We start from the raw sequence: 23,113 nt of genomic DNA, 5'->3' as shown, positions 1-23,113 counted from the left end.
AAACTTTGCAGCGCAGCCCTGTGCAACGTGATAGCTTTTGAGAAAGAGGAAGAACTACATTTAGAATTGTTGTGTCAGTTATTAACAGGATGAGTCTTAATTCAGCCACAGGACAGCGAAGAGCACAAGCAAAGGGTACACAAGGGTAAAGTAGGATTATTGAGAAAACAAAATGACTAATAGTTGGTTCAGAAACTCTTTTTGTTGTATGGCAGAATTGGTTACACGTCTACTTCAGTGACGCCCAACCTTGGAGACCCCAAAAGCCTCTAAGTGGGTCTCTTGAGGTTCTGAAGAAAGAGGCCCAAAACGAGGTTGGAAGAACTTTGAACTCTGACTTGCAGTTTTATTAGTTTTCCAAAAAACAATGGAGTTTGTCACAATCGGGGAAGGGTGGTCGGGTCGGGTCACTATATATCTACTTGTAAATTTGGGATCCCCGAGAGCAGGGGTAGGCAACGTCAGGTCTGGGGGCCAAATCCGGCCCTCCAGCACAGAACTTCAGGCCCTCAAGGTGATTTTGAGAAACATTATGACACAAATCAGAAAGTACTTTAACATTTTTAGGGTTAAATGGGAGAAATACTGTTAATACACCCAAATAGGTCATATCATGTACAACTCTGGCATTTGTAGAAAGTGCACTGGAAAAATAATAATCATTTTAAGGAAGAAATGACAGAAACCTACTTGAATTAAGAGATTCAATCTAAAGTATGAGCAGATTTGGTCTGGTCTTAGATCAGATAAAACATCACCAATGGAACAAGTCATTATTCTCTTAATTCAGATTATGTTGTATAATTTCAAGTGAAAAACAAATCTTTTTAAAAGTAAAAGTTAATTTGTCTGATTTCAAAGTGGGTTTTATGTATGTTCCATTGGCATTAGCATTTGTATCTTTATCTTAGATTAGTCCAAACACTCAAATTCAACATAAAGAACCTTTATTCAAGCAATTTTAAGTCATTTATCTCATTTAAGATGGCCATTTTTCCAGCGTAGTGCTTTACTTTGGCCTAAAATTGGCGGCTTCGGCCCTCGGTCTTTTTACAATAAAAAAAATTGTCCCTCCGTTAAGAAAACTTGCCCTACCCCTGCCCTAGAGAGAAGAGGGTTGGGAGCCACAGACCTTAGTGCTTTACTATATGTACTTTAAATAAATAGTCTACAGTATTGTCAAACACTATTGCCAAAATAGTCAGTGTCAAAAGCAAACCACAAGCTGAACATCCTGTTTCCCTCATAAGAAGGAACATGGTGTTAGTTTGTTTGAACAGGGGCAATATCACACTTATCAACATCACTGTAAATGTACCAGTTTTCGCTCTAAACCTAGTTTTCAACCGTCTTCCCTTGGGGCGAGAGGCACTTTCTTGTGTAAAACCTAAAATTATGACCCGGGTCACACTGAAAATGATTGTACGATGAGAAGGTGAAGGTCTTGACTCTCGGGTCATGTTGGGCATTAGTATTTGTGTTCAACTGTAGGACAGTCACACTGAATCGCTTTTGCCAAGGGGAGTCTTGGCTCCAGGGGGAATCTTTTGGACACAGTGAAAGGGGAAGCTGGAGGAAATATGGGGAGAACATGTAAATTAAACACAAAAAAGGCCCCATCTGGTCTGGGATTGAACCCAAAATGTTTAAAGTTTGAGTGAGAGTCTTCCTTCATTGCCAATCTTCAAAATACAGGGTAATGTCTTGTATTGATGGAGATTTCTTGATGATTCACCCTCCAAAAAAATTGGGGGGTGAATTCTCAAGCAGTTTCTTGGATTCTGGGGGAGTTTAGGACCGACTGAAACCCTCCTCCTGCCAGTATCTCACCCGCTGTGTTTCCTCTTCCAGGTCTCAGTTATTGTGCAATTACATGTGAGCGTGGGGCCCAACAAACCGGACAACTTCGCCTGTCAGTTCTCCATTCGGTGCGGACACAGCCCTCCTCCACACTTCCCACTATGCATATGCGTGACCCACAACGCCACTCTTTCCGCACAAGGTCAGTGTAAGGGAGATGCTGATAAAGTAAAAGAAAGTTAGATCAACTTTGGCGCTGAGGTCCTGGAAGGAAGAGAGGTGAATAGTTTGTTAAAGAAAGTATGATGTGTGTAAGGAAATGTCTTCTTCGTGTTGGCAGAAACCGTAAAAATGCGACTTTGGAAGAGTATCTTGACCGAGAAGTTGAATCTCAGGAATTGCACAGACATTAAAGGACCGCCGTCTCCAACTCTGTATGTACAACTCTGAGATTAAAGTGACGATATGTAGTCTGCTGAAAGAAACATACTTGCTGTGCTCCCCATCAGGTGTAGGGAGTGCATAGCAGCTGGATGCGGATGGAGCTCTGACCGCTGCTCCTGGGCAAATGAAGCCTCAGCAAATGTGAGTGTATGGATGTATTAATCTTGTGGTTAACACGGTGTGAATGTAGTTGCATCGCTTTTATGGGTTACTCTGGTTGGTCAGCAATGCACGAAGAGGAGGAGACTGATGGTTTTTGCTGCTGCGGTGAGGATGCGGAAGGGTTACAATAGTACCACATTCCTACTGTGCGTTTGTGATACAGACGGCATCTCTGGAATCACCCATATATGGTCGTGTTTGAAAACAGTTAAGGGGAAAACGATTTGGAGAAAAATCTAAACTTTCTCTAATTATTCAAAAACTACTTTAAAGGGACATTTCCTAGTTATCCAGAGTGTTGCTGGTACCTGGAGATCTTTTTTTTTGTAATTCATGCAGTTCTTATGTTTGAAGAGTTTCGTGGCGCTAGGCTAGTGCAAGGCTAGCGCATTTCTACAATGTCAGCTAGCCTGCATTACGCACCCCACAGAGCACCTGAGGCAAATCAATTATAACGCCAGACTAACGATATAAATGTCTGTGTCGATAGAATAATTTCAACCATTTTGCATTTAAAATACCTTATATTTGAGCAGCATCTGCTTCGTGTTTGTATAAGCTACGCGGTGGAGTGATCTGCTAGAAAATAGTCCCTCAAAATGCGATCATTCATGTGATGCAAGGTCAGTTATATTCCAAACATTATTCTATCGACACAGATATTTATATGGTTAGTCTGGTGATTTGCCTCAGGTGCTCTGTGGAGTCAGAGTGTTTTTAATGCAGGCTAGCTGACATTGTAAGAATGCGCTAGCCTTGCACTAGCCTAGCGCCACGAAACTCTTCAAACATATGAACTGTATGAATTACAAAAAAAAATATCTCCAGATACCAGCAACACTCTGGATAACTAGGAAATTAGGCCCTATGTCAAAAATCCTGAAATATCCCTTTATCAAACGCTGAATTATGAATATAGTTTTCTACTAAATAAAGATGCAAAGACATGGAGAGGAGCAAAGTGGTTCAACTGCCCATAAATACATAAATAACAGATAATAAACGGATGGTGCTGACAGCTAGCTAGTACAGTACCAATCGCTAGCTACGACTGCCATTTTTTCACTTCCACTGAACAATCTGCTGTGAGAAAATATCCACATGGGCCCGATTTACAGTTGACTTTATTTACAGTATGTGTGGTAAATAAGTTCACATTTCGGCAAAAAATTGGGTAAAAAGAGTGAAAAATTGTGTTTTCCAAAAGATTCTATTTTCCCCCTTGGTGAAGCCACGCCCCCTTATTGCCGAGTTGCAGGTGACATCACAGCGTTCTAAAGGCCTATAATATTATATAGAGGAAAAATGATTTTGTTTTTGAGGAAATTTTTGGCCTTGTACAGAGAGAGCATGGACCCAGTGACTGATATTAATGATATTTTTTTTAATTAATATATTTTCTTTTTAGCTACGACTTGTGAAAGTGTAATGCTGTTAATAGGAAAAACTGGCTCCTGGGTCCCATGACATCATCATATTCTAGAACCTGCAACCCAGCAATATGACGAGATGCCGTTTGTGTCTATAGTCATTATGTGCAAAAAATGTTCAGTGGATTGTTAAAAGTCCAGATGACTCCTTTTCGAAAACATTTGTACAGTTGCCATGAATTTTGTTGTAGATTTGATTGTTGTAGATTTTTTTTTATTTTTGTCCTCACACTAATACAGTAACATATTAATATTAATCACTGTTTACAGGAAAGTGATTGCAAAAAGATTGATTCAAACATGAATTATAAGGTAAGCCTTCGATTTTTACAACTGTTTATTTCTGTCCCTTCATCACATTTAATCTCTTAACGCCCATCTGAACCGAGCACATTTTCTTCAGTTTTGCTTTACCCAAATCTAAAAGCTTCTTGAAAAAAAATTCTAAATAGAAACAAAACAGTGACCCAAAAAAAAAAGTGGCAAAAGATCAACAAAAACTGGCCAACAAAAACTGGCCAGAAAAGCAACAATAACACAATGGAAAGGCGAACATTATAGAAAAGTGAAAAAAAAAAACATGACAACACTACAAAAAGTGATGAAAACACTACCAAAAAACAGTTACTATCAGTTTTGTAAGTTGATATGTTAAAACCATATGAACCACCTCGGGCGGTGAGATCCTCAGGGAGGCGTCTCCTGGTGGTTCCCAGAGTCACGACTAAACATGGTGAGGCTGCGTTTCAGGTTCATGCAGCAAAGCCTCAGTGAGGACGTGAAACAGGCCTGACCGTGTTTAAGTCCAGGCTGAAAACACACTTATTTACTGCTGCCTATGGTAATTGACCGTATTTTAACTCATTTTTATATAGAATGTTGATAAAGTTGTATTTATGGATTTATTTTATTGTGCTTTGCTATATAGATACATTTCCCTTAGCTTTCAAATGAGGCGTACACCGGCCTATAGGCTGTAAGCTCCAGTCGAGACGCTTTTAGATTTGGGTAAAACCGAACTGAAGAAAATTTGCTCGGGGTTGTATATACAGTCCATGGGTTAAAGCCTGTTTGTTTGTGTCACCAGAAGCCAAATATCTCCTCGGTCGAGCCAAACGTGGTGTCTTTCTATGGCAAAAACCACGCTCTGCTGACAGGCCACAACTTCAGCCACGTGACCCGTGTCCGGATACAAGGGGAGTCAGACTGCCGTCCACTAGAGTAAGAGCGCAGCACTATGTCCCTGGTTTTACTCACAACAGAGCATGCCTTACTGTTTCAGTTTTACAGTAGTTAGTTTAGTTTAGGGCTGAAACAACTAATCAATTATTGAAATAGTTGTCAACTATTTTAGTAATTGATTAATCGTTTTCTAGTAAACACAGACTTAAAAAGAGCAAAAATTACATGAACATTTTTTATTTTTGATGGAAACCTACTTTGTTTTCAAGTTAGGGTCTTTAGTGTTTTGTACATTGAAAATTTCATAAATATCTGTCGGTGTCTCATCCAGTCATAAAGCAGAATTGGCACTAAGAGCATCCAAAAACACTCACTTTAAGTTAACTCCATCAACTTGTCTTTCATTTTTTTTTTTCAAAAAAATGAAAAAAATACCATTTTCATACACCATTCCCAGCTAAGCGATTAATCGATTAATCGTAAAAATAATCGGTAGATTAATCGCTTACCAAAATAATTGTTTGTTGCAGCCCTAGTTTAGTTGGTTAATTTGTTTAAAGTGTCTTAAACAGGGGTGTGAAACATACGGCCAACGGGCCTGATCTGGCCCGTGAGATGATTTAATCCGGCCCCTGCTCTGTAGAGCATAAATTCCAAGGTAAAAAAAAAATGTCTCTTGCCCATTCCTGTGCGGAGTTGTGATTTTTTTTACAGAATAACCAGAATTCTTATCCTAGCCACTAGGAGGCATTAAATGAAAAAAAAGGAAAGAGTTCCACACGTGTCCAGCAGAGGGCACTGACATAATAAGAGATCAGGATATGAACAAAAACATTATACAGCCACGTGGTAAATGAACAGTTTGCCACCAGGGCGGCTGTGGCTTCAATAGCAGCCTATCACCACTGATTGTGGAGAGAATGAATAATGACTATGTAGTACTTTGAGTAACTTGTGACACAGACTTGTAAAGTGCAATACAAGTGTAAGCCGCTATTAATGAAGCTACAGTGAAGTTGGCGCTTTGACCAAATCACAGCTTATTATTATTCATTTATTGGACAAATGTTCTCTATTATAGAATGAGTTTGACACCCCTGGTCTAAAAGTAGTTGAAAAGTGCCAAAAAATTCGTGACGTGGCCTATGTGTAAACCACTCTTTCCCGCTCAGGTCTCCCGTGTGGAATGTCACTGAAGTGAGTCTGACTTTCCACATCCCGAGCGCAGACAACAAAGGCGTGGTCCAGGTGTGTGCGGTTCTCCCTGACAACAGCTGCCACGGCAACGCCAAAATCACCTATCGCTCCTTACCGTCCTGCGCCGACGTCAAACCCAGCCGCACGTGGCTCAGGTAGGATCCTGAGACACATGAGGCGTGAGGAAGTAAGAAATCAGAGAGTTTTGATCATCGGGCCTGTGTGATTTATGCTTAAATGTGCAAAACTGAAAAGTATCAAATATTAATCTCGAACTCCCGCACATTTTCTCCTCAGACCACGGTGTCACTTTTTTGTCATGTTTTCTTTTGTAACTGTCACTTCTTTGTTGCATTTTTCCCACTTTTTTTTGTCATGTTTTTGTTGCATTTTTTTTTGCAGCAGTTCTAAAGTGTTTTTGTCACTTTTGGTTGCGTTTCTGTTGCTTTTTTGTCATGTTTTTGTTCCATTTTTACCACTTTTTGTCACATTTTTGTCATGTGTTTGTTATTTTTGTGCCGCTTTTTTGTTGCGTTTTTTTCTAATCACTTCTTTGTTGCATTTTTCCCGCTTTTTTTGTCATATTTTGGTTTTTTTTTTTTAACTGTTCTAAAGTGTTTTGTCCCTTTTGGTTGCTTTTGTGTTGCTTTTTTGTCATGTGTTTGTTACTTTTTTGTCGCTTTTTTGTTGCATTTTCTTCCCGCTTTTTTGTCATGTTTTTGTTGCGTTTTTTTGTAACTGTTCTAAAGTGTTTTTGTCTCTTTTGGTTGCGTTTCTGTTGCTTTTTTGTCATGTTTTTGTTACATTTTTGTCACATTTTTGTCACATTTTTGTCACATTTTTGTCATGTGTTTCTTACTTTTTTCCCCTTTTTTGTCGCATTTTTCCCGCTTTTTTGTCATATTTTGGTTGCTTTTTTTAAATTGTTCTAAAGTGTTTTTGTCACTTTTGGTTGCTATTGTGTTGCTTTTTTGTCATGTTTTTGTCACATTTTTGTCATGTATTTGTTACTTTTTCCCCCTTTTTTGTTGCATTTTCTTCCCGCTTTTTTGTCATGTTTTTGTCATGTTTTTGTTGCGTTCTGAAATGTTTTTGTCTCTTTTGGTTGCGTTTCTGTTGCTTTTTTCCATTGTTTTTGTTGCTTTTCTGTCATGTGTTTGTTATTTTTGTGCCGCTTTTTTGTTGCATTTTTTTCTAATCACCACATTTTTCCCGTTTTTTTTGTTATGTTTTTGTCGCATTTTTTTGCAGCGTTTTCATCCTCATTTACGTTTAGTTTTCATCGCTATTTTGGCACTTATTTTCCAGAAACTTTAAAGAGGGGGTATTGTGCTTTTTTGAATCACATAGCACCAGTCTATATCACACTACGATGATGACCAAACCTTCTGTTGGTCTGTAAATGCAGTAAATTAAAATAACTGCCTTGTATAAAATGTCTCTCTCAAAATGGCTGTAGTGAATGTCTTGAAATAGGCCTCTGTCTCTTTAAGAACCTTTGACCCTTTCCGACACGCCCCCTCCACACGCTGTCTGTGGCATCAGTGGGGAGGGGGTTCTGCTGAGGAGCAGTGGTTGGATACTCGGCTGGTGACAAAAGCTCGGAGGCGTCTCCAGGAGGTGGGGGCGTTCCTAGGAGGACTCAGGCAAACCTATCCCTAAAATGGCTGCCATCAGAGTTTTTACAGATTACTCATAAATATGTGAATGTGCCAAGGCAACACTTCAGCCATGTTTTTAATGAGGGAATGACATAACATGATGTAAAGCTTGAAAAAGTCGATTTTGCATAATACCCCCCATTTAAGAAGTCAAATATGTTCATTTCAGGTGGCAGTCAAGAGGTGAAGTGAATGCAGCTGTTTACATAATAATTAAACAAACACACACACAGTCGCATACAGAGGAAAAGTAGGGTGGACGGCTGAAACTTCCCTAAATGTATAGTCTTTCACCACAAGATGACTTCCCTTTTTGAAATCGAGCAACTAAAAAAAAAGTCACTTCTGTCTTGGTTTCATCACAGCCGTCCTGATTCAGATCACGGTAAAGTGCTGAACAACAGACCACTTATGTCCATTAGTGAGAAGTGACACGTTAAGTCAAAAAAACCACATAACACAATCACTCAACACAACGTTAAGGGGTGAGAGAGGAAGTTCTTATGCTGCGTTATTTCTGCTTTGTGTAACTGAGTTTCTGGGAACACAGTGTTGCGTGTGCTGCTCACAATATGGACTTTTTCGCTATATATAATCTAGCATAGGTTTGCAAATGTTTTATTTTACTCTGCATAAAGCATTAAAGTTGAAAACGGCTACAACGCCTTGAAATTTGTCGGTCTCAAATAAAATGGCTTTAGCTCATAGACACAGACGGCATCTCGTCATAGAAGGGGCGTGGCTTCGCCGAGGGGGAAAACAGAATCTTTAGAGAAACACAATTTTTCACTCTTTTCAGCCATTTTCTGATGGAATATGAACTTATTTACCACGCATCAATAAAGTCAAGTGTAAATCGGGCCCATTTGGATATTTTCTCAAAGCAGATTGATCAGTAGAAGTGAAAAAACAGCAGTTGTAGCTAGTGCTAGCTAGCCGTTTGCATTAGCCCGATGCATTCTCCGTTATTTATGTATTTATGGGCTGTTGAACCACTTTGCTTCTCTCCATGTCTTTGTATCTTGATTTAGTAGAAAACTACATTCATAATTCAGCATTTGTTTAAGTAGCTTTTGAATAATAATTATTTCCGTCTGTATCTATAGATATCTATAGATATCTATAGATATCTATAGATATCTATAGATACAGCTACAACTGCCGTTTTTTCACTTCTACTGAACAATCTGCTGTGAGAATATATTCATATGGGCCCGATTTACCGTTGACTTTATTTATGTCATAAATAAGTTCATATTCCTCCAGCAAATGGCTAAAAAGAGTGGAAAATTGTATTTCTCTAAAGATTCTATTTTCCCCCGCGGCGAAGCCACGCCCCCTTCTATGACGAGATGCCGTCTGTATCTATAAGCTAGCTATTTGTTTACTTTTAAAAAGCTGCTTTCTTGAGGATCATTATGGAGACTATCCACCGAACCGAACACAGCAAAGACGACGTACAAAAGCATCCAGTAAACTACAAAATTAATGCAGTCAGCAGAAAAAAGCACAAAGGGCAGCTGTACCAAGAGAGAGGGAGGTTGCTGCTTGTTTACACGTCGCCATGATTTTTATTTACTTCTTTATTTATGATGTCTCTACATTGATTACCTTGCAATAACAAATGAAAAGTAAAAAATAATAAGAATTGAATTTGAAAAATGTTTTTAAAAATACATATTTCAAAAAAATCATCAGATTCATCTTTATAAACATAGAAAAAAATACTTAATTTCAGCTCAAGATAAGTAGCTCTTAGCACATCTGTAATACTCCATTGTTTCTCCTTTTATCGTCTTAGTGGAGGGAGAACTGTCACTCTGTTTGGATCCCACATGAATCTTGTAGATGCGGTCGTCCACAGCCACTCTCCTCTGACAGCCCACGTTACGCTGCTCAACCTCCAGGTCGGTGCGTCAAAGAAATCACGCTCCTTCAAACAAACTTGTGTTTTGATGACTGTCATGTTTCAAACAGAGTTTAACGTACACCACTCCTGCTGCTGAGAAACCTCTCTCCAGCATAGTGTTTCTGAAAGTGGCCAATCAAACCCTAAACTGCTGGAACCTCACATACCTCCCAGACCCCGTGTTTACCAGTTACACCTCCATAAAGACAGGGGGCGACGCCAGCATCACCATACAGGTAGGACACGCTTATTGAAATGAATAAATGTGGACCACGCAGTGACATGGAGCATAGCACTCAAAGATCTTTAATAAAACTCTAGACATGGCCATAGTTATCATAATCTGGAACGAATGGCAATCCTGGCGGCCATCTTGTGACTGGCCCTTCGAACCCATTGCAATAATCAAATGGTAACAATACTTATTTCCTTAATACAGTTTTTTTTTGTATCTATTTCTAGTTATTTCATGGCTCTTTGATTAATGTGACGGACCTTATGTCATATCTGGCAAGAAAATAACCTTTTGCAGTTTTCCATTTCAGTTGCATAGGATGTACTGTGTAGACTTCAGCTACATTTGTTCATGGAGCTTCCTAATAAAAGTTCAGATATTGACACAATCCACACTAAATTGCATTATAAAACAATCACCCTTTCTTTAGTTTTATTTAGTTATATTTATTTTCTATTTTAATAACTGCTAGACTTTGGCTTTAAGTCAAATATTTAGCTATTTATCTTGTCCATCTTGTGTGACCTCTGGTGAAAAATTCCACACCCAGTTTCATCATTTTGTCACTCAGTATTTATTTAGCTTAAGCTGGTACAATTCATATTCTATTTATATATTATTCATGTATTTTGTACATTGTCCCTGTCAAATAAACTAATAAATTAAGGCAAGGCAAGGCATATTTATTTATAAGAGAGACTGGGGCTATTTGTCATTCGGGGTAATTTGTCACATTGCTTTTTATAGCCACACTAGAGGGCGCTGTACGCTGGTACTGATATATAATATGTGTATTGGTGTTCCTCTTCTCTTCCAATGATAATTTTCTCATTTGCACTGAAGACATGAGGACAGGGGCACATTTGAATTTTTTTTAGGCTTTTGTCCCAAACTTTAATGTCAGGGTTATTTCTGTAATGAGAGTTTTCCTTTAGTTAGTGCCATAAACAAAAAACACTGATCTGAAAGACGGAGATGTTAGCTTTGATTGAGCCGTTTTAGAGCTAACATGCTAAAGCCGTTCATCAGCTAGCTTACACTGTTCGTAAAGTGGACACTCTAGGTTGTTTGTCACAAAAACTGAGGGGTTATTTGTCACATGGGGTATAACATGGTGGGACATTTCATTCTTTTGTCTCTAATATGTTTTTCTGATCACTTTATTTTAACATTAGCTTTTCTAGAGGCCGTATGTTTGGGTCGTTTTAGTGAATTTGTACATTTTACACCTCATAGAGCATTTTGTGAAAGAAAATCAAAAGTTCAAACGAGTGTCATGAACATACCTGGCATTGCATAGCAACTGTTTTAAAACATATTTTGTCCTTTTATCTCAAAAAGCTACAAAGGTTTATCAGTTTATCAAATCAAATCAATTTAACATCAAAAACCTCCAGTAAAAATAAAAGTGACAATCAACCCCACGCCTTGTGACAACTTGCCCTGCACATGGGGCAAGTTGTCACAGTCGATTTTGATGTGTTTGACGGTTAGTAACTATTTATTGCAATATGATAGAAAAAAGAGAGCGAGGTCTCCTTCCAGTCAAAGGTTCAAGCCAAGGCCGTGGGAACCCAGGGTGCTGAGGGCGCTGCAGCACCCCCTGGTGAATAGTTTGTGAACGGCAGGCAATATTAACCCCTTAACTCCCACCTGAACCGAGCACATTTTCTCCAGCTTTACCCCAATCCAAAAGCTTCTGGAAAAAAGGTGTAAAAATAGCAACAAAACTGAGACGAAAACAAGGATGAAAATGTGAAAAAAGTGAGAAAACATTGACGAAAAAGTGACAAAAAATGTACTAAAAATTGACAAAAATTTGACGAAAAATTTAGGAAAAAATGGACGAAAAAGTGATAAGAATTTGACAAAAAATGCGAATAATTTGACGAAAAAGTGACAAAAAAATTACAAAAAAAAACAAAAAAATGGCCGAAAAAGTGACAAAAAAGTCCCGGAAATTTGACAAAAATGAGACGACTGCCCAACAAAAAAAGTGATGAAAAAAAAATCTGATGATGTGAGGAAAAAGATCAATTTAGTTTTGTAGATCTTAGCTTTCAAATGAGGTGTTACACTGGCCTACAGGATTTGGGTAAAGCTGAACTGGAGAAAATGCTCTCGGTTCAGGCGGGAGTTAAGAGGTTAATAAATAGGATTTATGCACAGAAAAAGTATTTTGGGGGTAAATTTTGTCCCTCAACACCCCTTAACTAAAATATCTTCCCACGGCTCTGGTTCAAGCTTTCATTTAATGCAGGTCTGACTCTTGTGGGATTTTCTGTTGATGAGCAGCGAACTCTAGAAAAAAAGTGTGACAAATAGCCCTGGTCTCCACACATTTCGTACACAAGGCAACTCAATGTGCCTTGTGTCTCACTATCATCTCGCAAACCTATAGAAATTCAATGGGTCAGGAATCAAAATCAGGATTCCAGTTCCTTCAAAAAGTCAGTTTCCACACAGCGACAAGCTCTTGATTTCTGAGCCGGGTGGGGTTAAATTCAGTTCAGTTTATTCAGTCAAAATTATAAAAAAAAAAAGATTTACATTCCGTTAAGTATACTTCTTCATAACATAACATACAAAATGACCGAAAAGGTATAGGCTGAAGCTAATGCTTATTTTGCCTACCCTTGTTTTTTTTAGTTTTTTTTTTAACTTACAGCACGTGTTTTTGTTAAACTTTCTAACATAACATCAGACATTCAAAAGGATTTTATTTTATTATTATTATTATTGTTGTATTATTGTACTCTTTAGGTGGAAGAGAGAGGGACATAATTTGAGATCCTCTGTACAGTCGTTCCAGAGATCGACCCCTTTAATGGAAATACAAAATCTCATGGTGTTTGTTTGAAATGTTTTCTTTACAAACATCTCTTCTGAGCTCATCCCGGCTCTGTCTGATGGTGAACATATTTTGTAGTGCTTGTGACACAAGTTTATTTTTTACTTTGAACATCATTTTTATTGTATACAAATCTACTAAATCATAGAATTTCAATGTTTGCAGGTTTATGAATAGGGAAAGGGGTTGGTTGAGAATGTGATGAGCCTTATTGCCTTTTTTTGTGGGGTGAATTTTTTTTTGGGGTCTGTCTGTTTGGAGTTTCCATGTTGTCCCTGTGTCTGGTTACTCTGGATGCTCCTGTTTACTCAGCTTCCAAAAACACATCTTCTGTGTCTGCTGTTCTTTCAGAAAAAGGCAGACAAACTGGACATAAGGCCAGAGGAGCTGACTGTGTGGGCGGTCAGCGAAGGAATGGAGTACCCCTGTGTCATGGAGACCATAGAGTCCAACAACGACACGGACTTCTACACCTGTGAGATCAGGGACACTCTTAGCGCCGACTTTCAACACCTGAAGGTAAAGACTCAAACGGTGGCATCTTTATTATGTGGAAGAGCCTCGAGCACAATCAGATAAAGCCAGACTTTACTAACTTTTTGTGATTGTGGCACCGGGTTCTGGGAAAGTGACATATTACATTATCACATCAGACATGCTATTGACGGCTATTGTAAAACATCAACCACGTTTTGTGCAGATACAGGTTGGGGCCACCACAGTCATTTTGGAGCCTAAGTCGTCATATTTGTTGCTGATTTTGCTGGTGCTACTGCTCATACCGTGCATCATTATAGGTATGAACCAAAGGCAAAATCCCTCATGCTGATAGGCTGATAGTGAGTGTGTATTTGATATTTCACAGTGGTGCTGGTAGTCTACAAGAAAAATCAGAAACAGCTGACCACACAGATGAACCGTTTGATTGAAAACTTGGAAATGGACATCAGGAATGACATCAGACAAGGTGAGTAATGTTATTGAAAATATGTATTTACTTACTGAGCTTAATTAGCAGGGACACAGATTGTGCACTAATGTGTGGTTTTAGCAGCATTGGTTTAACATGTTTAACCCCTTACCTCCCACCTGAACCGAGCACATTTTCTCCAGTTTGGCTTTAGCCCAGTCCAAAACCTTCTGGAAAAATAGCTGTGAAAATGGCAACAAAACTGAGACGAAAACAAAGATGGAAATGTGACAAAAAAGCGAGAAAACATTGACAAAAAGTGACGAAAAATTGATGAAAAAGTGGCAAAAATGTCACATGAAATTGACAAAAAATTGACAAAAATGACCCAAAAAATGACAAAAAAGGCAAAAATGTGACAAAATGTGACAAAAAAATGACAAAAATGTGATAAAAATTTGACAAAAAATTACCAAAAAGTATATGAAAAAAAATATATACAAAAAAATATATGAAAAAATGACCAAAAAATGACAAAAAAATGATGAAAAAATGACCAAAAAAAGACAAAAAAGTTACAAAAATGAGTTGAATACCCAACAAAAAAATTATGGGAAAAAAAAATCTGATGACGTGAGGAAAAAGATCCTCTCGGTTCAGGCGGGAGTGAAGAGCTTAAGCACTTTTCCATGTTTCTATCTTAGGTTTCATTGAGTTGCAGACTGAAGATGCAGAGCTTCTGGAAAATGTTGGCACCATACCTTTCCTCGACTACAAGCACTTTGCGGCAAGAATCTTTTTCCCTGAGGTACAGTCCGTCTACAATCATAACCACGAATATAAATGGCTGTTAAATAAAACAATCTCATCCCTTTTTTATTAGAGTGAAGCCCTGATGAAGGCTTGTGTTAAAGACATCGGTCAAGTAAGGTTACTTTCATCCTTCGGTCGATCATTTCACAGTGTTTCGTCGTCAGTAATTTGCAGTTTGTGGATTTTCTCAGGACGAGGTAATGGTCCAGCTTGATGAGTGCTGTCAGAGCTTGTCCAGACTGCTTCGAGATCAGCTGTTCCTCACCTCCATGGTCCACGTTTTAGAGGAGCAGAGAAATTTCTCCATCAAAGACAAGTAAAAAAAAAACTTTTTCACTCGATTTTAGGAACAGGCTACCGTTTTTTCCATACTGAGATATGTTCTTACCAGAGCTTAGACGAGTTGATGTGTAAAGGCTGATTCACACTTCACTAGATGCAAAAAAATAAAAAAATTCACAAGATGCGAGAACAAAATTAAGGCACTTTTGCCTTGTCGCCATGGAACTGTCGTCAGTTACAAAATTATCCATGGCTACAAGGCAAAAATGACTTTTGTTCTTGCAGCTCAGGGTGCAAGAACAAGAAGTTCTTGCATCTTGTGAAGTATGAATAAGCCTTAAAGGAATAGGCCACCGTTTTTACATACTGAGATATGTTCTTACCTCAGCTTTGACGAGTTCTTTAGGACCTGTCTGATCTTCACCCGTGCCTTCAGTCACGTAAACACAGCGCAGACGGCGCTAGCATTTAGCCTCTCTCCCTCTCTCCACTATAGCTCCAAAACAGGTCAAGATAGAAGCTACCAAGCTCTTCCACGTTTTCCCTATTTTAATATGGTTACGTGAAGTGTTCCACTACAACGTATAATTACACAAAATTAAACAATGTGGATTTTCTAAGCGGATAAAAGGGGGAACTATATTGTAAGGCGTAATAATACCAGAAGTAGTTCGAAATCCGCACAGTAAAGTGAAGATTACTGCGCAGTAAAGTGAAGATTACTGCGCGGATTTCAAACTACTCCAGCTAAGGTAAGAACATATGTCAGTATGTAAAAATGGTGGCCTATTTCTTTAACGCATTAACTCGTCTAAGCTCAGGTAAGAACATATCTTACTTTATTGATTGTGAGAAACACCATCTTCCATAGAGATGTACTACATCCCTCTGGCGGTTTTAACAGTCCCACTAAAGGCTTCCTAGCATGACTGTTCTGAGGAATTGGAGAAAAAAGAAATAACACTTAATTGAGAGTATATATTAAAACAAGGTGTCATCCCACTGAGATTCTAGAATCTCTTTTTCAGGGGAGTTCTGGCTCCAGATCCGGCATATAGTTTTTAATCCATCTCACTCTTTTGCACTTACCGCGCTACTGTATAGATACAGATCTCTGGAATCGCCTATATATGGTCATTTTTTAAAACAGTTAAGGGGGACAATTTTCAACAATTTAGAAAAAAATTATATTTTCTCTAATTATTGAAAAACTACTGTAACAAATGCTGAATTATGAATATGGTTTTCTACTAATGATACAAAGACATGGAGAGGAGCAAAGTGGTTCAACAGCCCATAAATACATGAATAACGGAGAATGCTAACTTGATGCTACATGTTAGCATCGAGCTAATGCTAACGGTTAGCTAGCGCTTGCTACAACTGCCATTTTTTCACTTCTACTGAACAATCTGCTGTGAGAAAATATCCGAATTACACTTGACTTTATTTATGTGTGATAAATAAGTTCATATTCCACCAGAAAATGGATAAAAAGAGGGAAAATTGTGTTTCTCTAAAGATTCTATTTTCCCCCTCGGCGAAGCCACGCCCCCTTCTATGACGAGATGCCGTCTGTATCTATTTGAAGGTCCTGACGGCGCCTTCTTCAAAATTTCCATGATCCAGTTTGTGGTCAAACTTTCTCCCATGTGCAGATGAGCATGTTTGCCAGTAGCAAATGATTTACAAAGTTTGATTATTCCACAACAGTTTCTGCCATTTATAATCATTTGTTACAACTACAGAGCAAGGTGATTGTCGGTTAGAGTCACGCTCCTTTTCTTCCTTGTTGTGGCAGGTGTACGTTAGCCTCCCTGTTGACCGTCGCGCTCCACGGTGACCTGACTTATCTGACTGAAGTGATGGAGGTTTTATTGAAGGACCTGATGCAAAAAAGCGGACACTCTCAGCTCAAACTGTTATTGAGACGAACGGAGTCCACTGTGGAGAAACTGCTCACCAACTGGATGTCCATCTGTCTCTACGGCTTCCTCAGGGTCAGTTCAAAGCATTTTACTTATTATACTTTTTTGGTGACCAGTGTTCTTGTTGGTTTGCTGGTCCAGTACTTTTCCTTTTGTGTCGTTTTCCTCTCTGTTTCTTGTACGGCTGCGATCACCTCTGGATAATATTTCTCCCGTCTCCTCTGTGCACAGGAGAGCGTGGGCCAGCCGCTGTTCCTCCTGGTCAGTGCCCTCTCTCAGCAGATCTCCAAAGGACCCGTGGACTGTGTGACTGAGAAGGCTCTGTACACTCTGAGTGAGGACTGGCTCCTGTGGCAGGCGCAAGACTTCCAGCCCCTGGTGAGAAACACACAGGGAGAGTTCACTGAAAGATTAGCGTTGCTGCTCAGATAAAGAAGTGCGCGTTGGATTTTGTGCAGTGGACGTGAGGCAGAGGAGAGTTGTCGAGCAAAGCAGTAATGGTAGGATGATGCGGGGAAAGAGAGCGCACTTACAGCTGGAACCAGATGTTTACACACACTTCATGAAAATACACATTTGCATTTTTTTTTTTCTCACAGCCTGACATGAAACCATAATTAACGTTTACTTTCAATTATTTCTATTTGCTAAATGGCAGCATTTCCTTTAAACTGTATATTTTGGGTCAAACGTTTTGGATTTCCTTCCACAAGCTTCTCACAATGGTTAGCAGGAGTTTTGGTCCATTCCTCCAGACAGAACTGGTGTAACTGAGACACATTCTTAGGCCACCTTGCGCTCACATGCTTTTCCAGCTCCGCCCAAACATTTTCATCTGGATTGAGATCAGGACTTTGTGATGACCACTTCAAAACATTGACCCTGTTTTCCTTAAGCCGCTCTGTAGCCAGCATTGGCCATATGCTTTGAGAATTGTCCATTAGGAAGACTCATCTGCGCCCAAGCTTTAACTTCCTGCTGATGTCTTGAGATGTTGCTCCAATATTTCCACATAGTGTTCTTTCCTCATGATGTCATCTGTTTTGTGAAGTGCACCAGTCCCTCCCACAGCAAAACAACCCCACAGCATGATGCTGCCACCCCCGTATTTCACAGTTGGGATGGGATGGTCACATTTCTATGTTTTTTTTGTTTGTTTGTTGCAAACTCAAATCTGTCTTTTTAGAGCAAGGGCTTCTTTCCTGGCAGAGTTCCCTCTCAGCCCATGTCGGTGCAGTACTTATTTCGTTCTAGATAATGACAAGCTCTTACCAGGTTCAGCATCTTCACCAGGTCTTTTGTATTTGTTCTTGGGTTGATAATCACATTTCAGACAACAAAAACATTTGTAAAGAATTATATCTCTCATTCTTCTGACAATTAGCAAACAGAAATATATTTTGAACATTCTAATTGACCTGAAAAAGTTAATTCTGGTTGTACGTAAACATCTGTATATGCGTCGGGTGATGAGGCAATGGTTGGAGTAGGTTGGAGTTACGTCACTGCAACAACAAAAAGACAGAAGTGAAACTGCACATTTCCCATCTCCCTTTTCATTGTGATAAGTTAAAACAGACTTTGACTCAGCATGTCAGGAAACGGCACACTCTTGATAATGTGGAAAGTTGCACGCGCACAAGAATAGAGTGTCCAAATATGTGCTAAAAGAACATTTAAAATTTAACCTCTTAATCCCCACCCGAAACAAGCACATTCTCCAGGTATTACCCAAACCCTAAAACCTCTTGGAAAAAAAGCATCAAAATAGCGACGTAAAACAAGAGGTAAACAAGGATGAAAAAGCAACAAACAATGTGGCGAAAATATGACAAAGACCTTATGACAAAGACCTTAGCTTTCTAATAAAACGATACACTGGCCTCTAAGATTTGGGTAAAGCTGAACTGGAGTAAATGCACTTAGTTAAGGCAGGGGTTAAGAGGTTAACTGTGATTAATACTAGGCAAGGCAAGTTTATATAGAGCACAATTCATACACAAGGCAATTCAAAGTGCTTCACAGTTGAAGAAACAGATAAAATTATGAAAACATAAAAAAAAAAACTGTTTTCAGCCTGGATTTGAACATTGTCAGAGTTGAGGCCTGTCTCACATCCTCTTGAAGACTGTTCCAGATTTTAGCTGCATGAAACTGAAACGCAGCCTCACCGTGTTTATTATTGACTCTGGAAACCACCAGGAGGCCCCTCCCTGAAGTTCTCAGTGCCCAACTTCACAACATGTTAGAAATGTACTTGCTAAACGGTGCTAAACCATCAAAAGACTTGTAACAAGCAGAGCTGTTTTAAATTCTATTCTCTGAGCGACAGGAAGCCAGTGCAGAGACCGGAGCACTGGACTATTATGGTCGTATTTCCTGGTTCTTGTCAGGACTCGAGCAGCAGCGTTCTGGATGTACTGCAGCTCTGACAGCTCGTTTAGAGAGGCCAGTGGGCAGGCCATACCAGAGATTCCCACTCAGTTTTCTAACCTGTGAAGTAAGATCCCGTGGTCCACTGTGTCAAAGGCAGCGCTCAGGTCCAGCAGGACTAAAGCAGAGACCTTACCTGCGTTGGTGTTCATGCAGATATCATTTGTCATCTTGACCAGAGCTGTCTCAGTGCTGTTGTGGGGCCTAAATCCTGACTGGACATTGTTAGACAGGAGAAAGTAAGTGAGCTGCTGATATACTACTTTCTCTAGGACTTTTCCTAAGAATGGCAGGTTTGATATGGGCCGGTAGTTGTTCAGTACCTTGGCATCAAGGCTGCTCTTCTTTAGAAGAGGCTTAATGACTGCAGTTTTCAAGGCCTTTGGAAATGCTCCAGTCTCGAGTGAGATGTTAACTAACTGAGCAAGTTGTGGTAACAAGCTGGTCTGCACAGACTTCAGAAATCTAGTGGGTAATTCATCAAGGCAGCATGTACATGAACTCAGACCGGAGATAACCTCTTCCATTGTTTTGTCAGTAACAGGTGTGAAATGTGTCAGCTCAAGGTGTTTATCTGGTGGCAGAGTTGCCATTTGTGTTGTGGAAATTATGGCATTTTTAACTTAGATGCACTTAGATGTAGAGATAAGTTCTAAGGGCAGTGAAACCGTAGGGTTGGTTAATCTGTTTACTGAGGAAAACAGAGGACGAGAATTGTTTCTGCAGTTTGTGAGGATTTTAGAGAAGCACTTCTTTGTAAACCTCAAAATGAACCTGGAGCTTTGACTTGCCCCATTTCCGTTTGACTTTTCGGCACTCCCTTTTCTGTGCCCTAACCGAATCTTCACTTCTCCAAGGTGCCTTTTGCTTATTGTGAACCATATTAACCTTGACAGGAGCAATAGTGTCCAAAACCCAGAAGAGATAGAAAGTGCTGTATTTGGCAGGTCTGACCACAACCTCATGATTCTTCTCTATTATAAGACAGAAAAGGATGTCAGAGTTGAAAGATGTACTCCCTGATCTGACAGGAAGTGCAGAACACACCTTCTGAAACCGCCATTCTGTTGAAACCAGTCAGTTTTCAGTATCACTCTCACTGAGGAGGCTTGAGTTCAGAGTTAGTTGTTTCACATCGAGCTAGAATTGCAAATATATCTCATTCAAACATTTGTTGTATCTTATATTACTGACCTCTCCTTGATATTGGATTCATTTTGCAGGCTTTTTCCGCCATTTCTACTTCTACTTTACTTAAGTAAACTTTATAATGATGTCTTTGCATACTCTTACTTCACCACATTTTAGAGCCGATATCTGTACTATTATACTCCACTACATGTGTGTAATACATAGTTTGAGTTGTGGTTTAAATGCATTTATGACCTCCTTGAATCTAAACGCTGCAATAAAGTCGTTCTGAGCTGAAACATCACAATAATTAAGTCTGAAAACACAGTTGGCATGTTCAGACTCTTCCTTATTTTAAGAGCATAAATACTTTTACATAAACAGATTTGAAAGTGGACACTTTTGCACAGTCACTTAAGTTTTTTATCTGATACTGTACATTTATTTAGGCGACATACTTAAATATCCTTTTATATAACCCTAGCCCTACAACCAATTTATTCACTTTTTATCTACAGCTTTAATCAAATAAAAAGTCCCACAGTGTGTACTACATTCTCAAAAGCGCAGTTGGAATCGAAAGCATAAGCGGCTAAAACCACAAGAGTGTGTTTCTGGTTTGTGTGTGATCTAACGGTGGAGGGTGGAGCAGCCGCAGAGGCTTCTCAATCTGATCTAATCTTAAAAAGAGATTTTCTCCATTGTTACCGAAGGTGTCATTGCATTGCGTTTATTTTCCCTGTTTGTTTAGTTCCTCTTTTTGTTTACAGCCTGTTTGCACACAGTTGAAAAGGTTTGAAACATTGTGAAACAGAGATGGAAACATACCAGTATTGCTAAAGCCGCACTTCTTTTAATGTTGTTTTATTATTATTTAAAGCACTGGTTTTATTATGGGTGTTGTTTTCCGCGATGTCCCCTTAATTGGCCGTTGACGATGTTTACAGTGAACCATCGTGATGGGTCATTATAAGCATTTTTAAAGACATTTACATAGCCTATATATATGCTGCATCTTACTATGTATGTTAGGAAAATGTGAGATTGCAGGATAAATGGATCTAAACTAAACATGATTTGAACAGAGTCACGGAACACGACTTTTGCAAAAGAAATGTGTTAAAACTCGTGCGTAAAGTCTGAGAGGAGAACGATTCATTCAGCGCGTCAACTCCAAGGCTCTTATCGCACTAATACAAATGTAAATCGGAGCTTATTATTTGCATTTGCTCAGTTTTAACGTAATGTTTAAGAAACAGTGGGTGAACGGGATAATATTTAGACGTTTGCGTCGTAGCTTACGTTTTTGAAGCCGCTCCACGCACCGCCCGGTCCGTGAGCTCGTAACCTCGTAACTCCTGCACCGCCTCTTTCTCTGTCCTCTCTCTTTCCTCTCCTCGTTCTTTGTGAGAATAATCCGCGCGCTCAGCTCGCTCCGATGTGAGAGCCATCTCGTCATTTTAAAACGGTTTAAGTTTCCGTACGCAGCAAAGCAAAGCAAAACCACGCGCTGTTAAACTGAGCTGCAGTGAGAGAGAGAGAGCTCCGCGCGTCAGAAATAGAGCAGCGCTGCGTCTTTACGTTAATAATTACGGCTAACACATCGTGACTTCTGGCAGGCTACTGAAACTAGCGCGCATATTAGTTATATCCGTGATTTAATTTACAGTGCAATCCCTGCACAGTTTGTAGGTTTACAAGGCCTACAGAAGACCAGTGCGTGTTTCTGACAGGAGGGGGTGTGGCATCACGATGGTGGCTCTACATCGTGATGTTGCTCATCCATCACGATGGACGATGTCATCGTCCATCGGCACAACCCTAGGCCAGACGTGTAACTTTGCTGGGAGCGGGACATCTTTTTTTTTTACATAAACTCCTATGTCCAATACTGTATTTAGCGAGATCTTGTGCAGCTTTGTGCTTACAGGTTTGTTATGCTTACCTGGAGTATCTTCTGCAGTGTCACTTTAAGAAGCAAAACAAAGAACTGAAGAAGTTGCTTGGTTGTTGTAGTAGTAATTGAGGGCTCTTCTGTACAATAAATCTTATATTCAGCAGATTTCTGCACAAAGGTATTGTAAGTTGTGTATACGACAATTTACACTTTGCTAACTTTGAACTCAAGCCACTCAAGCAAAGATACTCCTCGTTCTACAGTTCCTAATAAGTGAAACATGAAAAAAAAAGATTGAACAATATTTAAATCTGAATCATGAACTGCTTGAGAAAGGGATATTTGTTCCACCCTTTTCTCTCTGTAAAAGTCACTCTCTCTCTCTGCTTCATAGACTCTTCACAGAATCTAATCTGAGGCTCCTCAGTGTTGTCCATTAGAGGAGCTGACTCTGGCCACAGCAGCTCAGAGAGAGACAGATGACAGAGCGAGCACAGAGGGAAGCTCTTTCAGCAGCCACAGAGAGCGTCCTCACGCTCACACGCACACAGTAATGCATCAGAGATTTGTCAAACTGACAGAGCTAATGGAGCTCTCAAACACCCGCAACACGACTGGATGGAGATAAAAATGCAGAAAAAATGTACTTAATAATTGACTGGGCTGTGTGCAAATGAATGGTTTCCAGGGCAGATTTCTATTATGTTTTATGGATAACCATTCAAATGATAGATACAACATTCATAATAAATAGACAGGGACAGAAACGGAAACCTTTTGTTTATTTTAAAGGACCTGTACCTGATGTTTTTTGTTTACAAAGAATGAAAGAGAGAGTAAATTCAATC

At 39.4% G+C, this 23,113-nt stretch overlaps 1 protein-coding gene across 1 annotated transcript in view; it reads left to right on the top strand.

The window, feature by feature from the left end:
- The window catches only part of plxnc1 (plexin C1), a 41,932-nt gene that overhangs the window by 5,292 nt on the left and 13,527 nt on the right, over positions 1 to 23,113 (top strand). Inside the window, exons 5-20 of the mRNA XM_079551456.1 lie at positions 1,852 to 2,002; positions 2,141 to 2,234; positions 2,310 to 2,391; positions 4,107 to 4,148; positions 4,924 to 5,057; positions 6,191 to 6,370; positions 9,678 to 9,783; positions 9,854 to 10,021; positions 13,223 to 13,390; positions 13,572 to 13,668; positions 13,737 to 13,838; positions 14,486 to 14,589; positions 14,665 to 14,706; positions 14,786 to 14,910; positions 16,678 to 16,876; positions 17,036 to 17,182. Coding sequence (XP_079407582.1) covers positions 1,852 to 2,002; positions 2,141 to 2,234; positions 2,310 to 2,391; positions 4,107 to 4,148; positions 4,924 to 5,057; positions 6,191 to 6,370; positions 9,678 to 9,783; positions 9,854 to 10,021; positions 13,223 to 13,390; positions 13,572 to 13,668; positions 13,737 to 13,838; positions 14,486 to 14,589; positions 14,665 to 14,706; positions 14,786 to 14,910; positions 16,678 to 16,876; positions 17,036 to 17,182 — 1,941 coding nt within the window. The remainder of the gene's footprint in view (positions 1 to 1,851; positions 2,003 to 2,140; positions 2,235 to 2,309; positions 2,392 to 4,106; positions 4,149 to 4,923; positions 5,058 to 6,190; positions 6,371 to 9,677; positions 9,784 to 9,853; positions 10,022 to 13,222; positions 13,391 to 13,571; positions 13,669 to 13,736; positions 13,839 to 14,485; positions 14,590 to 14,664; positions 14,707 to 14,785; positions 14,911 to 16,677; positions 16,877 to 17,035; positions 17,183 to 23,113) is intronic.

Source organism: Gobius niger (genome assembly GCF_951799975.1).
Source record: "Gobius niger genome assembly, chromosome: 2".
Classification (NCBI taxonomy): domain Eukaryota; kingdom Metazoa; phylum Chordata; class Actinopteri; order Gobiiformes; family Gobiidae; genus Gobius; species Gobius niger.
This window is presented reverse-complemented; position numbering and strand designations above follow the sequence as displayed.